The 18,360-nt window shown below is 42.6% G+C and overlaps 1 protein-coding gene across 1 annotated transcript in view; it reads left to right on the top strand.

Annotated features, from left to right (window-relative positions):
• The first annotated feature begins 6,356 nt into the window (after window positions 1-6,356).
• The window catches only part of LOC148025785 (uncharacterized), a 30,105-nt gene continuing 18,101 nt past the window's right edge, over window positions 6,357-18,360 (top strand). The window contains exon 1 of the mRNA XM_087693031.1: window positions 6,357-7,512. Coding sequence (XP_087549157.1) covers window positions 6,556-7,512 — 957 coding nt within the window. The 5' untranslated portion in view covers window positions 6,357-6,555. The remainder of the gene's footprint in view (window positions 7,513-18,360) is intronic.

The raw sequence follows: 18,360 nt of genomic DNA, 5'->3' as shown, positions 1-18,360 counted from the left end.
CCCATGTACACACTAAATTAACGAAACACCCGAAAAGGATAGGCGTTCCCATCAACTTCTCGCACAAAGAATCCACTTTGTGTATGAGCCCCGGTCAACAAAGTTTATGGAATCCACCGTAAAACCTCACGGGATCCACCGTGGCACGGAATCCACCGTGAAATATGCCTCCTAGCATCATACCGATTCCGTAAAACCTCACGGAATCCACCGTGGCACGGAATCCACCGTGAAATATGCCTCCTGGCATCACCTGATGTTCAAGACATTGCCCAAGCCAACAAGCTCTTCAAGGTGGACATGGAACTGTCTCTGAAAAATCTTTGTCGAAGGTGTTATGACTTCTCTACTTCTAGGTTGTAACTCCACTTCATGGGCAGGGTTCCTACAGATGATGAGTTCTCTAGATGGTTTGTTAGCACCTATCATGCACATTGCAACCTGGTATACCTTTAAGTTCATTAGGAAGGGCTTTTACTAGACCTTGGTGGGAACTTGAAATGAGAGAAATTAGATGCTCGGATGCTTTGTTGGCTATTAAGGCAACCTTATACGTTGCCTTCTCTAGTCCACTACCTTCTCCCTCTAAAATATTCTCCTCTCAGAATGCTCAGTGTGGGTGTCCTTCCCCAACCTTCATGTTGTGTTCAAGAATGAAATCAAGATCATTGCTTCAACTCATGGGAAAGTGCTATATGTTCCTCCCCTTTCCCACAAATTGTAAAGGGGAGTATTGAAGGGTTGAACCCCCCTAATGTGCTTGAAATCCACCATGAGAGAGGTTTGGACATTATTTGTGATGCTTGATTTTCTAGTTTTCATAATGTTTATTGTATTTGTATCATCAAATTGGCCACTTTGTTAAGGCCTACCCTTAAAAGGGGAGCAAGGAAGGTGTGTAGGATGTTTAATAGAAGCCGTAGGAGAAACAAGGCCAAGTTAGCACAACCCATCATGTTGACAAGAAGGGCAATAGTAGAGTGGACAACACTACAAAATCAACTATTGATATTATAGGTGTAAAGGATGGAAAAGGGCACCCCTTGCAGTGGTTTGCTAGCGTTGAGAACAACAAAGATCCCATGCAAGGTAATAGGGTCCTCGAGCCCCTAGACTCTAACAATCTTGCTCAAGATCTCTATTCTAAACTAGAATGCTTGTGGCCTGTGTTGAAAAGGTACGGGCCTCTTTCTAATAACACGTTTGTCCAAAATGTCAAAAAGATGTGGGCCTTTGTGACTCTTCTACTCTCTCCTTGGCTAAGAGCTCAAATTGCCATGTGGTTGAAATCACCAAATTTTGCAAAAGGTATGATAGGTAACAAGCTAAAATGAGGAGGTGGCAACTTGCTATGGGTGAAAATTTTAGAGAAGCACTACTTGAGGCCTTGATGTTGCATCGTGGTGATCCCATCTCACCTTGCCTCCTTTAGAATGTGGCAAGATTTATCAAGGATCATGAGGCCTATAGGATTGCTGGTCTCAAGGTTCAATTGAAGGCGATTGTGATGATGTTGTAGGAAGCTCCCCACCTCAACATATATCGATGCTATAAAATGCAAGCAAAAGAAGGAAACCATTGCTATGATAGAGGACAATGAAGGCAATGGCTTGGTACTCTAAAATGCAAGTAGAAGAAGGAAACCATTGCTATGACAGAAGATGATGAAGGCAACATATACTATGATGAAGCCTCCATCTTTGAGATCTTCAATAGACATTTGTCCTCCATTTTGGTATGTCACTTCTTCCCTCCCATGACTACAAATGAAGCATGGAGGAGTTCCTTCAATACATGGATAGTTTTTCTGATCGTGATGTAACCTTATGTCTATTAAGGCCATTCACTAAGGAAGAGTTTCTCTTTGTGATCAAGTCAATGAAAAAGCATTGTGTTCATGGCCTTGATAGCTTCCCTGTTGAGTTTTATCTTGGGATATGGAATGTATGTGCTGATGACCTTTGTAAGATGCTATACCAATTCAAAGCATCCGATAGTTTGTCGAGGATAGCCAATGAAGAGATTATTAAATTGGTGCCTAAATCAACGAAAAGGATGAAACCTAGACATTGGAGGCCACTGAAAATGCTAAATGTTCCATACAAAGTCATGGCAAAGGCCGTGGCTTATAGGATCAAACATGTCCTCCATTGGCATGTACATAGTAGACAATATGGCTTTACACATAGCATGCATATTTAGGATGCCATCCTCCGCATCATAATTGGTAGCAATCATGTAGTATCTCTTAAAGATGACTATTTTCCCCTTAACATGGAACTTGAGAAGGCCTATGATAGAGTGTGCTAGGAATTTGTATTGGTTATCCTTGAGAATGCTAGATTTGGTTGCTAGTTTTGTCTTTTGATTCACGCTCTGTTCTCAAATGCTTCCATTACTGTGTTTATTAACGGCTATGCATCCAGTAATTTCATATTGAGTCATAGCATTAAGCAAGGAAGCCCTATCACTCCTCTGCTCTTTGCAATAGTAATGCACCCTCTCATATGCTATATTGATCATGCCATAAGGACCTAGACTATTCGTCCATTAGTTCTACAAGGTAGCCAATATTTTTGCACAAGATGTTCACATATGATAACTCCAACAATGTGCATGCTGACCCCCTTTCAATAAGCACCCTACTTGGTATTTATTATAATTTCTCCTTTTTGTTTGGCTTTAAAGTTAGTAGCCAAAAATTTGAGCTACTATTTCTCTCTTGGGAAGATATCCCATAGTGAATTAAATAGTTGGGGATCCTTAAGATCCCAAAAGGGCAAGCCATAAGATATATTGGCATTCCAATAGGTGTTGGGCTAACCTTCAAGAGCTACTTTGAGCGGTTCTTTGCCAAGGTGTAGGATAACATTAGAGATAGGCTCCCTTTCACAATCAAATTTGCTAGAAGGTTGGTGCTTTTGAGGATGATTTTGTCTCCTATACTGATCTTCACTGCATTAGTTTTCCCCTTTTCTAAGGCAAATTGGGATAGGATTGATGCCCTATTCTGTGGTCCTATGGGGTAGCCAAAGGATGGCCTACTATTCCTTGGGAGCAAGTCACTTCTCAGAGACTGACAAATGTGGCCTAGGTTTGGAGCCTCTCAAAGAGGGGGCATGTAGGCTTTCAAATTCTCTTTTAAAGAGGATTATTAAGGGATAGCCTTGGTCCATCCTAATCACTAAGGGACAACCTTGGTCCATCCTAATCACAAGCTGGACCTCAGACTCCAAGATGTATGGTAAGATATGGCTCGATGTCAAATGGCATGATTTTCTATTTGTAGGACCACGCATTATGGTGCAATGCTCCAATGCCACCAATCAGATTGTTGTGGCCTAGCAAACAATGAGCTAGCTCTTCAAGTGGAGAGGAGGGGATAATGGGAAAGAAGATGCCTCTTTGGCCTTGAACATTTGACATTGCCTCATGCTTTCGAGAATGGATGTCTCGGCTCATCAGAATGCTAACGTGTGTTTCAAAATCTAATGAAAAGGACTTGGGTGCTATTATGATATTTGGGATCATATGTCTTGCTCCTTTCTCCCCCATGAATAAGTTGCCATGCAATTTGGGCTAAATAGAAAAAAAGATGCATGGTTACAATAAGTGTTATCTAGAACTAAAGAGGGTTGGCCTACTTCCCCTTGTATGAGTAGTCATGCTTTTCTCGAGTATTTGACCAACTCACATGACAAATCACTCTTAGTTGCAAGAGGAAGGTAAAGAGCCCAATGCTAGGTGGTTTCTAAGGACCATGGAGTCTTGGTGGAAAGCATATCCAAGAGGCGGGTTCAGGTTGTGGATGAAGTGCCTTAAGAAGGCATGGAGGCCAACCCCCTCATTCAAAATCGATGTATTGCTTTGGAGGAAAGCAACCAACAAGCTCGCCACTAGAGACAAGATCTCTAAGTTCTGATAGATATCACCCATGTGTGTCTTCTTGCAAGAAAAAGGAGGAAACAATTAAGCATGTATTTTGGGATTGCTAAGAGACTCGCGCCTTGTGGAGGAAAATCAAGAAAACCATGGAAGGGACGAATTTGCATCATGTGGTAGGATGGAAGCAGATCTTGCTCGAGGATCATGGCAACTTAAATGAAGTCTAAGAAAAAGTGTGGAACGTCCTTCGAAGTGCCACTATGCCAAGTCCATGGTGCCTCAAGAACAACATTGTATTTGGTTGCCTCAAAATGCTCTATGTCTCCCCTATCAAAGCCTTTGTAATAACATCTTTTTGGATGCATGCCATATGGTTAAGAAGATCTCCAAGACTAATGAGGCTCTTAAAGCTAGTTTTCAAGCTCTTCAAAGGGCATAAATGTTAGCTCCCCTCCTCACTAGGGATGATGTAAATATTTTACCATCAAATATAATATTACCCTTGCATTTTTAAAAATAAAGTATAAGAAGAGGCACTTATTAGCATACGTGTCTTATTCACATGAGGCACTATTAATACGTGAAGATTATAATCATAAAGAGATCAAAGATACAAAATTTTTGAAAATAAGCGTTCTCATTGAGTCAAATTGATTTTGAAGCATGTGTATTGCGTCATTGATATCATTTTGAAAGCAAAAGAGTTTCTTCTAATGGACAGAACATAAGAATTGGCAAAAAAGACATGGTAACATAATTCCCTATTGATGAACAGAAAGGATGAACATAAGGCAAGTATTAGCACAAAGGCTCTTTTAACATGGGCACAAGGCAACAATGAACAAAATGCAAGTCTTAACCTAAGGAAATTTTTAGCATGGGCACTAGGGATTCTATAATGCTAGATACCATTATCTACAACATTGTGATTCTATTAGAAACCTTTAGAATAATCTTCTCATAAACAAAAAATCAATAATATCTTATAGAAAAGCGAATATATTCTTATTATTGCTTCATGCGAGCATTTGGTGCACAATTCCTTTACATGAAGAGCTAAGGACGTGCATTGATAAATGATTGTGATAGGGTTCTTTTAGAAGCAAGTTGTTTCCAGATATCTTCTTTATAGTAACACATGCATCAAAAAGTTAATCCCGATAGAATAGCATGGTGTAATGGCATGGGAGGAGGTGGAATTAAATGTAATATGCAATGTTGATGCTATCACACTTGGGTGCATTGTGGATTGATGAAGGAGGTGGGAATCATCGACTTAGAACTAAATTTGTAATTCATTGGCGAGGTAATGGGTGGGAAATGCCTGTGTAGGTGGCACAATAGTCAGTGTGTGGTAGAGAGTGTCAACATGCACTCAATTGCAACCCTAAACAAATGAATGGACATAAACATGGCCATGCAATGCAACATGGTGCCAACGATGAAGTAGGGATGGGGATCTCAGACCATGGATGAGGAGGTCGTAATGGCCAGTGAAGGCAACGTTGTGTAGATTGTGTTTTTGTGTATGCCACAAAAGTGATGTGACTGCCAATTGTTGGTAAGAGGCAGCCCAAGAAATATGGTGTAGGCATGGAGATTCCTAGAGGGCCAATTCCCTTTGGAAATGGAGAAATATCATGGGTATTACTGAATAGATGATCAGTGGATAACACATGAATGTGACACCCATTTCCTTCACATGAGAAAATATTATGATTGAGGTTATGGATGAGAAAGAGTGACGATGATTCACAAGAAAAGGTTTTCTTTTTTCATTCCCAAAGCTTCTATCTACAATACATCAATATTACCATTGGTCTTTTGGTGATGTTCTTGGAGGGAGTGACCAATGAACCTTTGGGTGGTTATGCTAGGAAGCCTCTAGTTGTGGTTGGATTGGGTGGACAACTTGTTGATGGTCTTTGGGCAGTCTCCTTATGGGGGAGTCCTTATGTAGCAGGTCACAGAAGTGTGGAAGAAATTAAAAAGGAAAACTAGGATTATTTATATTGAGTATTATCTAAAGTATCATGCTTAAAAGTTCATCAAAACACATTGCATGAACTTGTAAGGGAGAGTATAGAGAGGGATGATAGATAGAGTTTTGGACTTAGCCTCAAATTGGCAATGTGACTATTGTGGGGTTTAAGACATGCTGGCAAGGTGGCAAAACTGGTGGGTATGAGTGATTGGGTGTTATGAGGGAGTTATTAGGTGATGAGAGGAGCCCGTGTAGCAGACCCAGGCCCCCCCTGCGTGTGCCCACGAGTGACCAGGTGCTATGAGAGAGATCTATCGGGTTCTGAAAGGAGCCCACAGGGCGGATCCGGGGGTCCCTCCCTGCATGTGAGGCGAACGGTGTTGTGTGTCCTCGTGCGCGTGTGAGAGTGTGGGGGACCGGGGTTCTGTTTGTGGGGTGTGTCTGACTCGCATATTCCGTGATTATCACAGGATTGTTCTCCCACCACCTGGTCTGTCGAGAGAGGGGCTGTTCTCGCTCTCCCCCAACCCGCAGTCCCACCCCGCACCCGGCCCCTTTCTTCTTCTTCCACTACCCCCTGCATCTTAATTGTGGCAATGGCGGCACGCCCCGTGCCAGGCCCCGCGCAATCCCTTTCGCTTATCACCAGCTCCCCCTGACCCCCTGCAGCTCGGCCTCCCGACACCATGGCCCTCGAGCTATCCGTCCACTTCCATCAGGCCTACCCTCTCCCTCAGCAGCACCTGCATCACCTCCCATCCTGCAGATTCCGCCCCAGAGCATGCCCTCTGAGCCATCATGGAGGTGCCTCCCTTCCCCCTCGTCCCCTTTCCTGTGCATCGGCCGCGTTCTCGTCCATTCCTCCTGCTCCCATCCCGTCCACACCGCACGCATCCTCCACATTGCAGGTGCTGAAGAGAATCTGTGCACTCACCTTGCCCGCGTCGTCCTGTTATGCCGCCGTCATACTCACCATTACTGTCTCTCAAGCAGCTTGGGTCCTCCTCGTCATTCTGCGGGGCAGGCCCTCGAGCTGTGCATCACTTGACCAGGATGCTGATTATGTCAATGAATTGTTGACAGAGAGGCGTGTCAGCACTGCAGAGGCTCTTCTCAACAGGGTGAAGCTGTATCTAGGCCTCAACTACCCCCAGAATATATCCATTCAACAAGAGGTACATGATGTCAATCAGTTATTAACAGGGAAGAGACTGGGTACAGCCCAGAAGTTACTTAGTAGGCTAGAGAGGTTGCAATGTTTCAGAAAAGTTGGCCTGGTGGAGCAGGGTGGGTTAGGATTGGCTTTACTTAGTACCACTGCAATGGCTAAAGATCATATTAGCCCAGTCTTAGCTACACTGTGTGCAAACCCTACCTTCATGTCAGCTCTTGTAGCATGGGCGATTGCACAGGTTCTCAAGGTGTTTACAACGTTTTTTGCTGAAAGGCGCTGGGACTTGAAGAAGCTCGTTGGATCAGGTGGAATGCCTTCATCACACTCGGCTTTGTGTGTTGCCCTCACTACATCAGTTGCACTATGTCATGGAATAAGTGACGCCCTTTTTCCAGTCTGCCTTGGGTTTACCCTCATTGTTATGTACGATGCAACAGGAGTGAGGAGGCATGCTGGTATGCAGGCAGAGGTATGAGTTTATACATTGTGCCTATTACTCTTTGATATAAATTCTGCAGCTAGCTAATGCACTTGTTCTCTGGTCCGCTTTGAAAAGTTCTAATTTATTTGAGTTGAATTTGTTGCAAATCACTGCCAAACAGCCAGTATATGGAGTATCATGTTTGTCCTGTCTTACATGTGAACACGTACCATGATGCAACCTAACAAAACTTGGTTGCCAGATTTGTCTTGAATGTTGTGATTGAGTCATGTTATGTTCGCTGGTTCTAGCTCATGTGGTCCTTGGAAATATCCTTTTTCCATGAGGATATTGCTTCTTCACAAGAGGTTATTCAATTGCAAGCTGACCTACGATGGTGTGTATTGTCATCATCCAAATACCCATTATTTGCATACAATCACTAACAGTCAAAGATTTAGCTGCTTGAAAGCTACAGAGCAAGGGCAGTGATCTGTTTAGAGAGATGGACAAAATATGTAATTCTGTGCAGGGAATGCAAAGAACAGTAGGGAAGAACTGAAGGTTTGCCACTGAGGTATTGAAACAGGAGGTGGTGGTTCTACACGGAGCCTGGAGGAAGGGCAGAGCAAATGAAGACTATTTGCTGTACTCTAGTAGGAGGGGCCAAGAAGCTGTTAGCAGTCATGTTTATCATGCACTGTCATCTCCTGCCTATGAGCCTCACTCTGAGTCAGATGGGACATTGGGAGCTCTGACATTCAGTCTGTTGTGTGTTTTGATGGAGGAGGCAGCTCTTTCTAGAGCATGTATTCTTTTCAGTCTGGTTTTAGGAGTGTTCACACTAGTGCATTTCTTTTCCAGTTGTTTGGACTGTGTTCACATAGGCCAGAGGGGACGATCTGCAAATTTTATTTGCCCCAGCATTTCCTGGATTGTTTAATGCAGGTCAGCTAGCATTAAATGCTCGGCCTGTTGTTGGTTTACTTTTTTTTGGGGGTGTGGGGGGCAGATTTAGCTAGATACACAGCCCGAGTTGGCTGGTCATTCTGGTTTGCAGATTTCAGCACGCTGACATTTGGGACTCTCCTCCATCTTCCGGTGCTGCCTTCCATCGTTAGCCTTATCCATTGCCCTCACTGAATACCTTAGGCTGTATGCAGGGATTGACCAGTCCTTTTATTCAGCATTCTCTCAAGTTCAGAGCAGTTCTTCTTCTTCCATTGCAGTCTCTCTCTTTCCTTCTCTCTGTATTTGTGTTTCCTCTTCCCTTGTGCACCGTCACATGGTATCATTGCCAAAGTGAGGACTTGGAGGTTCTACAAAGAGAGGACCATACTCAGCTTGCTGTTTGGAGCAGATCTATTGTGGACAATGTATATTTTCTGCATTGTTTGAGTCTTCTATAGAGTATGCAGGACATCGACAACTCCTTAGGTTGTAACTAAATTTTCATCCGTTTGGGCATCCCGACACCAAAACTCAAACTTTTTATAGCGTGCTTGTAGGTTTTTAGAGATGGATTACTATCATTTGATGCTTTTGATGATTTTGAAGAGGACCTTCTCCCTTCTCCTAATAGGCAATCACACCAAAGTCACACTAGTTGTGAAGAGTGATGCAAAGATTGACAATTGAAGTCTCATTCTCCCTCTATTAGGTAGAGAAGATCGGTGCCCCCCCTCACCTCCCCTTGCTTCTCTCCCTATTTCAAGCAGGGCTTGTACCTTTGGCCCTCATATTGCCGTGATTGTATCCCTTGTTGAAGTGTTTGTGCTTCCTTCTCTACTAAAGATGGACTTGATGGGTTGAACTACTCCCTTTGGTTATGTAAAGTGGAGTGCATTCTCGACACCTTTGATCTTTGGGATTTTGTTACCATCTCTATTCCTTGTCTAGTAGAGTATCCCCACATGGTTCTACAATGGACCAAGCTGCTCTATGGGATTGGCTTGACTTTCGAGCCCCGGTCTTTCCTTTTCATGAGCTTACATGATTTTGTCATTGTCCATGTGCATAGACTTTAGAGTGCAGCAGATGTGGGGATAAAGTTAACTCCCCTCTATCATCAAAAGACCTTTGCCCACCACATCACCCTAGAGAAAAAACTTCGAATGCTCTCAGTTGATGATTCCTCTCTATATAGAAGCACATCAACGAAATGGAGGATATGTGAGAAGTTAACTCCCCTCTATCATCAGAAGACCTTTGCCCACCACATCACCCTAGAGAAAAAACTTCGAATGCTCGTAGATCAACGAAATGGAGGATATATGAGATGAGCTTGCATCTTTAGGTCGGACAATATCTTTAGAGGATATAGTGATGATCCTTCTTACTGATCTACTATCTCCTAAGTATGATGTTTTCTACACTAGCCTATTACCTCTAGGGCATAGGAGACTATTCTTTGGAAGGAGTTTATATTGCTTGTTTTGGAGCATGAAGAGCACCTTAAGGAGATTGGAGCCAATGGATCTGACTCTACGAAAGCTTTTATTGCAGGTTTGGGAGGGGGCACTAAGAAGGACAAGAAGGCTAAAAATAAGAAGAAGAAGCAGGTTAATAGCTTGGAGACTTCTTGGAGCTTTGACACAGATTTAGAGAAGTCTAAATGCCCCTAATGTGGGAAGAACACTCATCCTGAGGAGAAGAATTGGAAGAACTATCTTCACCTTTGTCTGAGAGCAAAGGATGATGCTAAATCATTTGTGTCCTTCTCTTCCTTTACATTAGTTGTTACTCATGAGGTCATGTTTCTTTATGTCCATGAGGACAAGAAGGCCAAGAATAAGAAGCAATAGCTGTTACTCATGAGTGCGTGTTCCTTCATATCCATGAGATGGAGGAGCCTTCTTTAGTGACAGACTTGTCTTCAGAGAGGCCTTGGCTTATTAATGGTGGTGCTTTGAGTCATACGACCCCTCCAGGAGATTTTCTCTTTGTCTAAGGGTTTAGTCATTGTTGGTGACATTTGTTCGATGCCTATTATTAGTGTTGACACTTTGAAGTTTGCTGTTATTGTTGCTAGACTGTACACGGAGCTCCATTTTGAAAGTCTACATGTTCATGGCTTAGGCTTCCATCTTCTCGCTATTCATGGCTTTATTAGACTTGGTACCCTGGGTGTCTTCACCAAGTAGGCCATTTTTGTTGAAGATTCTTCTATAGGGGCTATTTTAGTGACAGGTTGGTAGAAGAGAGGGTTGTATAGGCTCCATTCCCCTTTCCTTTTGCAGGGTCCTCCGAGGCAGTCTTCTATTGTTGCACCCATTCTCGATTGTGCATTGTTTATCCCAAAGGTTCCATCTTATGCCCATCATCTTCTTTTGTGGTTTCCTTGTACCTCCCATCCCTTTTAGAGGGGGACAATATCGGCAATGCAAATGTGGATTTCTTGGCCCTTTGTGTATTTGAGGGGGATTCCCAAGAGTGTGAGGAGCTCCTTCATTGACAGACTACATCGATGAACTTTAGCTTTGGCATTTCTCTTGCCACCCTTGGATCCATTTTATCTTCTTTGGCATTCGACCATATCTAGGATTTGAGAGGAGATGTTAGCAGTTATGTTTGTCATGCATTGTCTTTTCTTGCTTGTGAGCCTCAATCTGGGTCAAACGAGGACATTGAGATTTGTGACATTTAGTCAGTCATGTGTTTTGACAAAGGAGGTTGTGAGAGTGTGCAACAAAAGAGAAATATGAATAGAAGAAAAAAAGAAAGAAAGTTATATTAACGTCTACGAAAGGCCAAGTTGGCCTATGAGACCAAAACGTTACATACAAAATGTTTGGGAAACTTTCCAGGTCCCAGTATAGCTACCATCTAATGCTATGATAAACTAATTGAGTAGGTACAAAATGGTATATAGATTGGGTTCAATTCATATGTGTTCCAAGTATGGTATGGAAATGCTCATGGAGCTCACACACACACACACACACACACACACACACACACACACACACACAGAAGTAGAAGATGAGGGAAGAATACTTCATTGAGTGAAGAAGAATGCTGATACAATGATGATGGAATGATCGGTCCCTTCATGTAACCAATGACTATAGTGAGGCACCAGGTCAGGTTGATGATAACGGCAGCACCAGCGATGAAGGAAGATGACAGAGTCGGAGTGTGTACTTGGTAGGGAAGAAGGAAGATGATGATCATGTGAATGATTGCCAAGTGGGGAATGGCTATAAATAGCCACAAAACCCCTAAACTGACCGATTGCAGTTTAGAAATGCCATTAAATGCCTAGAAAATGCTAGATGGCTACAAAAACATCCGATTGGCAAGGACAATTTTCGGCAGGTGTGGACAGCTTGGGAAATGTAGGAAGTGCCCATGGAAAACACATTGGAACCTGAAAAACAAAAGAAACATACCCAAATAGCTACTTTAGAATGAGTAGCCTTTACCATCAAAACACATGACAAACATGTGAGAGCTCAAAGAGCCCTCGTTTGACTTAGACTAAGGCTCACAGATAGGAGATAATAAGGCACGCCAAACATGATTGCACTATCAACCAGTCAAGGCCTCTTAGAAGATGATGCAACCACTGAAGAAGGCTCCTCCAAGTCAACAATATGAAGGAATACTGATTCATGGGTAACCGTTGGAGTATAGGTAGAAGGCTTGGACGTTTTAGTTTCATCCTTCGCTCCTAGACGAAAGCGAGGGTATTTCTTCCAATAATTTCTCCTCTGGATGTGTTCCCTTTCCACAATATGGGCATTTAGGCTTGTTTAAGTCAGAGTTAGATTTGAAGAACCCTACTGTCTTTTAGCCTTAGACTTCCTCTTCTTCTGCTTTCCCTCTCTTGAACCCACAACAAAAGCTTTGGTGGAGGTGCACACTCATCATGCTCCAGAACAAGTGGGGCTAGCTCCTCCCATATGAGCTTCTCATGGGTCCTTGACGTAAGAATGTTGTTGTAGAGGACATCAATTTGGGGAGATGGCAATTGAGTCAAAAGAATCATGGCCATATCCTCTAAAGAGATCATCCTTCCAAGGGATGCAAGCTCATCCCTAATGTCCTCAAACCTGTTTATATGATCCTTCATGGAAGGAGAATCATCAACAATGAGCATCCGCAATTTCTTCTTGAGAGTAAACCGGTGGGCAAATGTCTTATGGTACAAAGAAGCAAGCTTTGTCCACACTTCGGTTGCTTTCCACAACTTGCACACATGCACTAGGACAAAATCCTATAAGCTCATAAAGAGGAAAGATCGAGCTCTAGAGTTGAGTTGATCCCATATGGCTGCATGATCCATCGATCCATCGATGATCCATTTGTGGGATCCTCCATTGAACAGGGAATATATTGGGTAACAAACTCCCAAAGATCGAAGGTATCAAGGATACACTCCACTTTACATGACCAAAGTGAGCAGTTGAAACCATCAAGCCGGTCCTCTTTGGGCAGAGAAGGGAGTCCGGGCACTTGTATAGAGGGTGCTATAGAAGGCGTGTGAAGGCCAATAGAACCGGTCTTCTAGGAAACATGGAGAGAACGGGGAGGAGAAACGGGCTAGGAGACCTCCGTTGGTCGTGTCAACTAGCACAAAATCTCTGCGACTCAGAGGGGAGGGAGTAGAGATCTCATCCTTTGAGTCATCAAAGAACTGGTGATAAGACATCTTTGAACTTGCAATCTCCTAGAAAGCTGTGTTTGACATAGAAACAATTGTTGCCTACTCACTAGGTTGTCACCTACACAAAAAACTACCACCCACAGTAGAAAACTGTTGCCAAAGCTAAGGAAGTTGTGGCCTATAGAAATATGTTGATGTCTACACCAGGAGATGGGCACTTGCATAAAACGCAAATTTGCATTTTGGTCAAAACGCCAAAGTTGATGCTGTGTGGTGTAGAAAAAGTGGTTGCTTGGTCCTTGCAGATTGTTGCTTAGTTGCCTGTGGGTGAAAACGGGTAGTGGACCACCTGTTCGGGTTATAAATGCAGTAAGTGTAGGCTGAAAAACTACGTTTTGGAAATTTGGGATGCTCTTCCCCAATGAAAACCTGCTCTTCTGCAAGAAATCTCCAGACTGTGTCCTCACCTAGGTGATGATACCATGTGAGAGTACGCAAAAAAAGAGACACAAACATAGGGAGAAGCAGAAAGAGAGAGAGTGGAAGCAGAAGATGAGGGAAGAATACTGCATTGATTGAAGAAGAATGCTAATACAATGATGATGGATTGATCAATCTGTCCTTGCATGTAGTCCACAATGTTAGTAAGGGCACCAAATCAGGTTGATGATGATGACATTGGAGACGGAGGAAGATGACGGAGTCGGAGTGTGCACTTGCTAGGGAAAAAGGAAGATGATGATGATGTGAATGATGGCCATGTGGGGAATGGCTATAAATAGCCACAAAACGTCTAAATTGGCCGACAACATTTAATGCTGCTCGTGGCACAATAAATGCCTAGAAAATGCCAGATGGCCACCAAAAAATCCGACTGGCAAGGACAATGTCCAACAGGCGTGGACAGCTTGGGAAATGCAGAAATTGCCTATGGAAAACATAGTGGAACTCAACAAACAAAAGAAATGCACCTAGATAGCCACTCTAGAATGAGTAGCCTTCCCCATCAAAACACGACAAACTTGTCAAAGCTTCAAAAGTTTTTGTATGACTTAGACTAAGGCTCACGGGCAGGAGATAACAAGGCATGACAAACACGATTGCTAATAGAGGTAGCTCTCTAAAGCATGCATTCCTTTTTTTGTCGGGTTTTAGGTGTCTTCACACTGGTTGAATTATTTTCCAGGCTATGCATTTCTTTTTGGATGGTTTGGACTATGTTCACACTAGCTGGATGGGGGGATTTGCAGTTTTTATTGGTGCTAGCATTTCTTGCACTATTCAGCATTAAATGCTTAGCATGTTGCTGCTAGGTCTTTTTTTTTTGGTGGGGACAGATTTGGCTATATACACAGCCTCTGTCCTCAATTGGCTGGCCATTCTGTTTTGCAGATTTCAGCAAACTCCGATATTGGGGACTCTCCTCTGTCTTTCGCTGCTACCTTTTGTCATCATCTTGATTCGATGCCCTCATTGACACCTTGGGCTGCATGTAGGGATTAGTCCCCCTTGTATTCAGCATTCTCTTAGAGTTCAAACTAGATTTTCTTATTTCATTGCAGTCTCTCTCTTTCCTTCTCTCTCCATGTTCTTGTTTCCTCTTCCTTTGCACACTCTCACAGGAGCTTGCCAGAGTACGCAATTGACCAATAGCATAGAAACGGGGAACGGGGACGGGGACGGTGATGGGGATGCCAAACCTAGGGAATGGGGACTTGGGAATGGAAACGGCATTTAAAAAATTAAAATTCATGAAAAAAATTTAATATATCACTCATAATCCATGTGGAGTGTTAAAACCAATGTATATAATCCACAAGGACAAATCATTTTAACTTTAAAGATATCATACATAATTCTAAAACGAGTCATTACAAATTGAATTACAAATTACAAGGCTCAAGAGTTAAGTTATTCAATTATAAAATGCATAATACATATGCCATAAAACAATGAACAATGAACTAAACTTTAAAGTCTAAGCTGAAAGAACATGCCCATGGTCCCATTGCCAAAAAACTTAAAAGACTACAAATATAAAGTCTAATTTTTGAAAGAACATACTCATTGCTCCAAAAAAGACTACAAATATGAAGTCGAATCTCTAGATTGAAGCAATATGCAACATGCCAAAATAGCCCAAAAGGCAACTGCAAGACTGCAAGTACAAATATAATGTTGGCATGGCACAACGGCCCAAGTGTCACATTGTCATCAATGATCATAATATCATATACAATGTACATGTTTCATGAGACTCATGATAAGCAAACTAAATCAAAGATCATCATCATGATCTGAGGCTGCTGTAGCTACTCCTAAAGTGCCAGCCTCATTATCGTGTGTACCATGAATTGTTGCATCACCCTCAACATCAGCATGTGTCTCCTCTTCTTATTGCATCTCCCACTCTGTGAATGGATTGGGCTTTGTTGTCATACTGTTACATAACATCCTCAAATTAGCACTAATAAGTACCTGATCGTTTGCCCTCTCCACACCAAGACGGTTTCTCTTCTTTGAAGCAATGTGAGCGTATGTACTCCACAATTCCTCGAAACAAGAGGAACCAACTAATGGACTTAAGTACGAATGACTAGTTGTTGCAACTCAAGACCATCCGAACCATAGTCCTCCCATCCCAAAGCTGCCCCAATCTTACAATGATCCTCTTGTGCATTCCCATAACCAAAAGAACCCCGAAAGGTCCTATAACATGAAAGCTGGTTTGTGATCTTTTATCTAGTGCCATGATCAAGCACTAGATGAGACAATATAAGTCTCTATGCATCCATAACCTCAGTCTCATTCTCTTGACCCTTGCCCTGGAACTCAAGATCCATAACAAATGCAAGTGCATGCATGGGTGACCTATAGGAGTTCCACCTTGTCACAACTAAATGGCGCATCTCCTCATATACCTTATCATTTGGTGCCAACTCCTGCAGCTTTTCATTCAGCCTATCCATAGCCTCATTACCCTTGCCAATGCAAGGTTGCATAGCATCCATAATTCTCAATAGATGCACAATAGGTGATACCATAGCATCTATTTGCTTTACATCATTCCAAAAAACGGAGTTATTTGCTTTCTCCACGTATAAGATACCTGTAGGAGTATCTGCCAATGTTGATAAGGTGAACTAATCACTAAAAAATGTTTTCCTCAAGGCACCACTGCATTCTCTTAATTTGCCTAGCATCAAGAAGTTAAAGGCAAATCTGGTATTAGAGTATTTTAAAAGTGTCTTCTTCGACCGAAAAGAAAACTGATGGCGAAGAAATTGGTGATTCAAAACAAAGCTAACCATTTGAGCTCCTTGCTCTATGACAGGTGCAATCCATGATAGGTTACCAATATCCTTTAGTAGGTTATTCAAGCAATGAGCCGTACAATATGAAACTGTGATATGCATATAATATCCTTGGATAATAGCACTTGTTGCCCTATTTGTGGGCTCTCCTTCTGCAACAAATACCACAACATGCTCTGGGCCAATAAGCTCAATACTTGTAACCAACTCTGCTGCAAGTACATCTGCTAACTTTCCTATCCTGATGCATCATGTGAAGATATGCAATACATTTTCCCACGAAAATAAGCAATGATGCCATGAATGGATCACTTGCGTGTATCACTCCAACCATCAGCAATCAATGAAACTCCATTTTTAGCCCACAGGCTCTTTCTAGTCACTGGTGCTTTTCCTTGTTGAGCAAAGTGGTGCGTAAGGTCTCTGATGATGGAGGTACATACGAAGGGCCATCCCCACCAATCTTCTTACACATCAATTTAAAATACTTTGATTTGACTGCATGAAACTGAATGTGGTAATGATAGAAAAAACGTGTCATTGATGTATCCACCTCTTCCTTCTTCTTGGAATCCCAACTAGTATTAAGTGTGCTCTGTCTACAGGCAACATGTGGCGTTGTTGATGCCATGGCTGATGCAATGCCTAGTAGATGTGGAGGTAGCACTTCCTAATATTGATCTTGCTCTAGACACATTTGTTGGGGATGGTGTCACAAAAGTTGCAGAGTTAACTGCAACACGTTGTGGTCTAGATGCAAGATAAGCTTGTTGACTTGCCACACGGTCAAGAAGCTCCCTTTGCTTCTCCAAGGTCACATTAGGACAAAACTGTACCTCTAAATTTGGCTCATATAGGAGATGAGCTCGGACCTACTTATGCATAAAGCAGAACAAGTGGCAATTAGTATTCCATATCCTAATATTTAAGTAACTTTGAAAAATTAAAATCAATAAAAATTCAAAATAGAAATGCTCGGTTCAACGGATTACCTTGTTTGCTCCACTAGTTTGCTTGTATGGGCAAAGCTTGCAAGCCCATGGTCAAGATCCTTCACCACTCAATGGGTGGCCAGCATTTACTTCCCACCATGACTAATCGTTGGAACTTCTTCCTCGACTACTGACACGATGAGCGGGGTAGGAAGATGAAGCCATTTTAGGCTGAAAAGTGAAATAAAAATGGCTGAAGAAAAACCTAAAGGATTGGCTGCTGTGAAGAGTCTCGAGAGAAGGGAGAAGGCTCAAGAGTGAGAGAAAAGTTAACTTAGAACATAGAAGAGAGAAGGGAAAAGGAGAGGAGGAGAAGGAAGAAGAGAAGAGGAGAAGAATGGAGAACTCAGAAGAGAGAGGAGGAAAGTAGAGGAAGAAGGCAGAGGGGGGTTGGAGAAGAAGGAAGAGAGATGAGGTGAATCATAATGGAGCTGGCAAATGCAAGCAAACAGGAGGCTAGAGTAGATCACGAGCAACGGGGGCAGCAGATTGGACAGACCGGGAGCGAAATGAGCACACAGGCGAAACAAGGCGCAAGTTTGTAGGGGTAGGAGGGTAAGTGGCATGCCACATGGCATTCCTTGTCCGAAACGGGACAAGGAATGCAAGAGAGAATGTGCGAAAAAACGCGCGTTCCTTGTCCAAAACGAGACAGGGAATGTTCACAATTTGGGGATGTAGTTTGTGACGGTTTTGCGCCGAGGACGGCGTTTCAGTGTGTCGGGGGGCCGTTTCGACCATTTCTTGTTCCTATGACCAATAGAGAAGAGAGAAGAGGCCATATTAATCAAGAGTTCATTACAAAACCTTCACTCCCGCAAGAGTGACTAAATAATGTCTTGTCTAGGATGGGGCTTTCCAATTCCACAAGGTTAGGTTGTATGCATAGTAATCAAGAAACTTGTTTTGCTTGACAAAATGCAAAACTAACGAAATACATAGAATGTTTTGTTTCGCTTTTTTCCATAAAATGGGAAAATTT

The sequence above is a fragment of the Lygodium microphyllum genome, chromosome 14 (genome assembly GCF_053477565.2).
Source record: "Lygodium microphyllum isolate KBCC chromosome 14, Lygodium_microphyllum_v1.1.10, whole genome shotgun sequence".
Taxonomy (NCBI): domain Eukaryota; kingdom Viridiplantae; phylum Streptophyta; class Polypodiopsida; order Schizaeales; family Lygodiaceae; genus Lygodium; species Lygodium microphyllum.
Note: the sequence above shows the minus strand (reverse complement) of the source record. Positions and strands in the feature narration are given on the sequence as shown.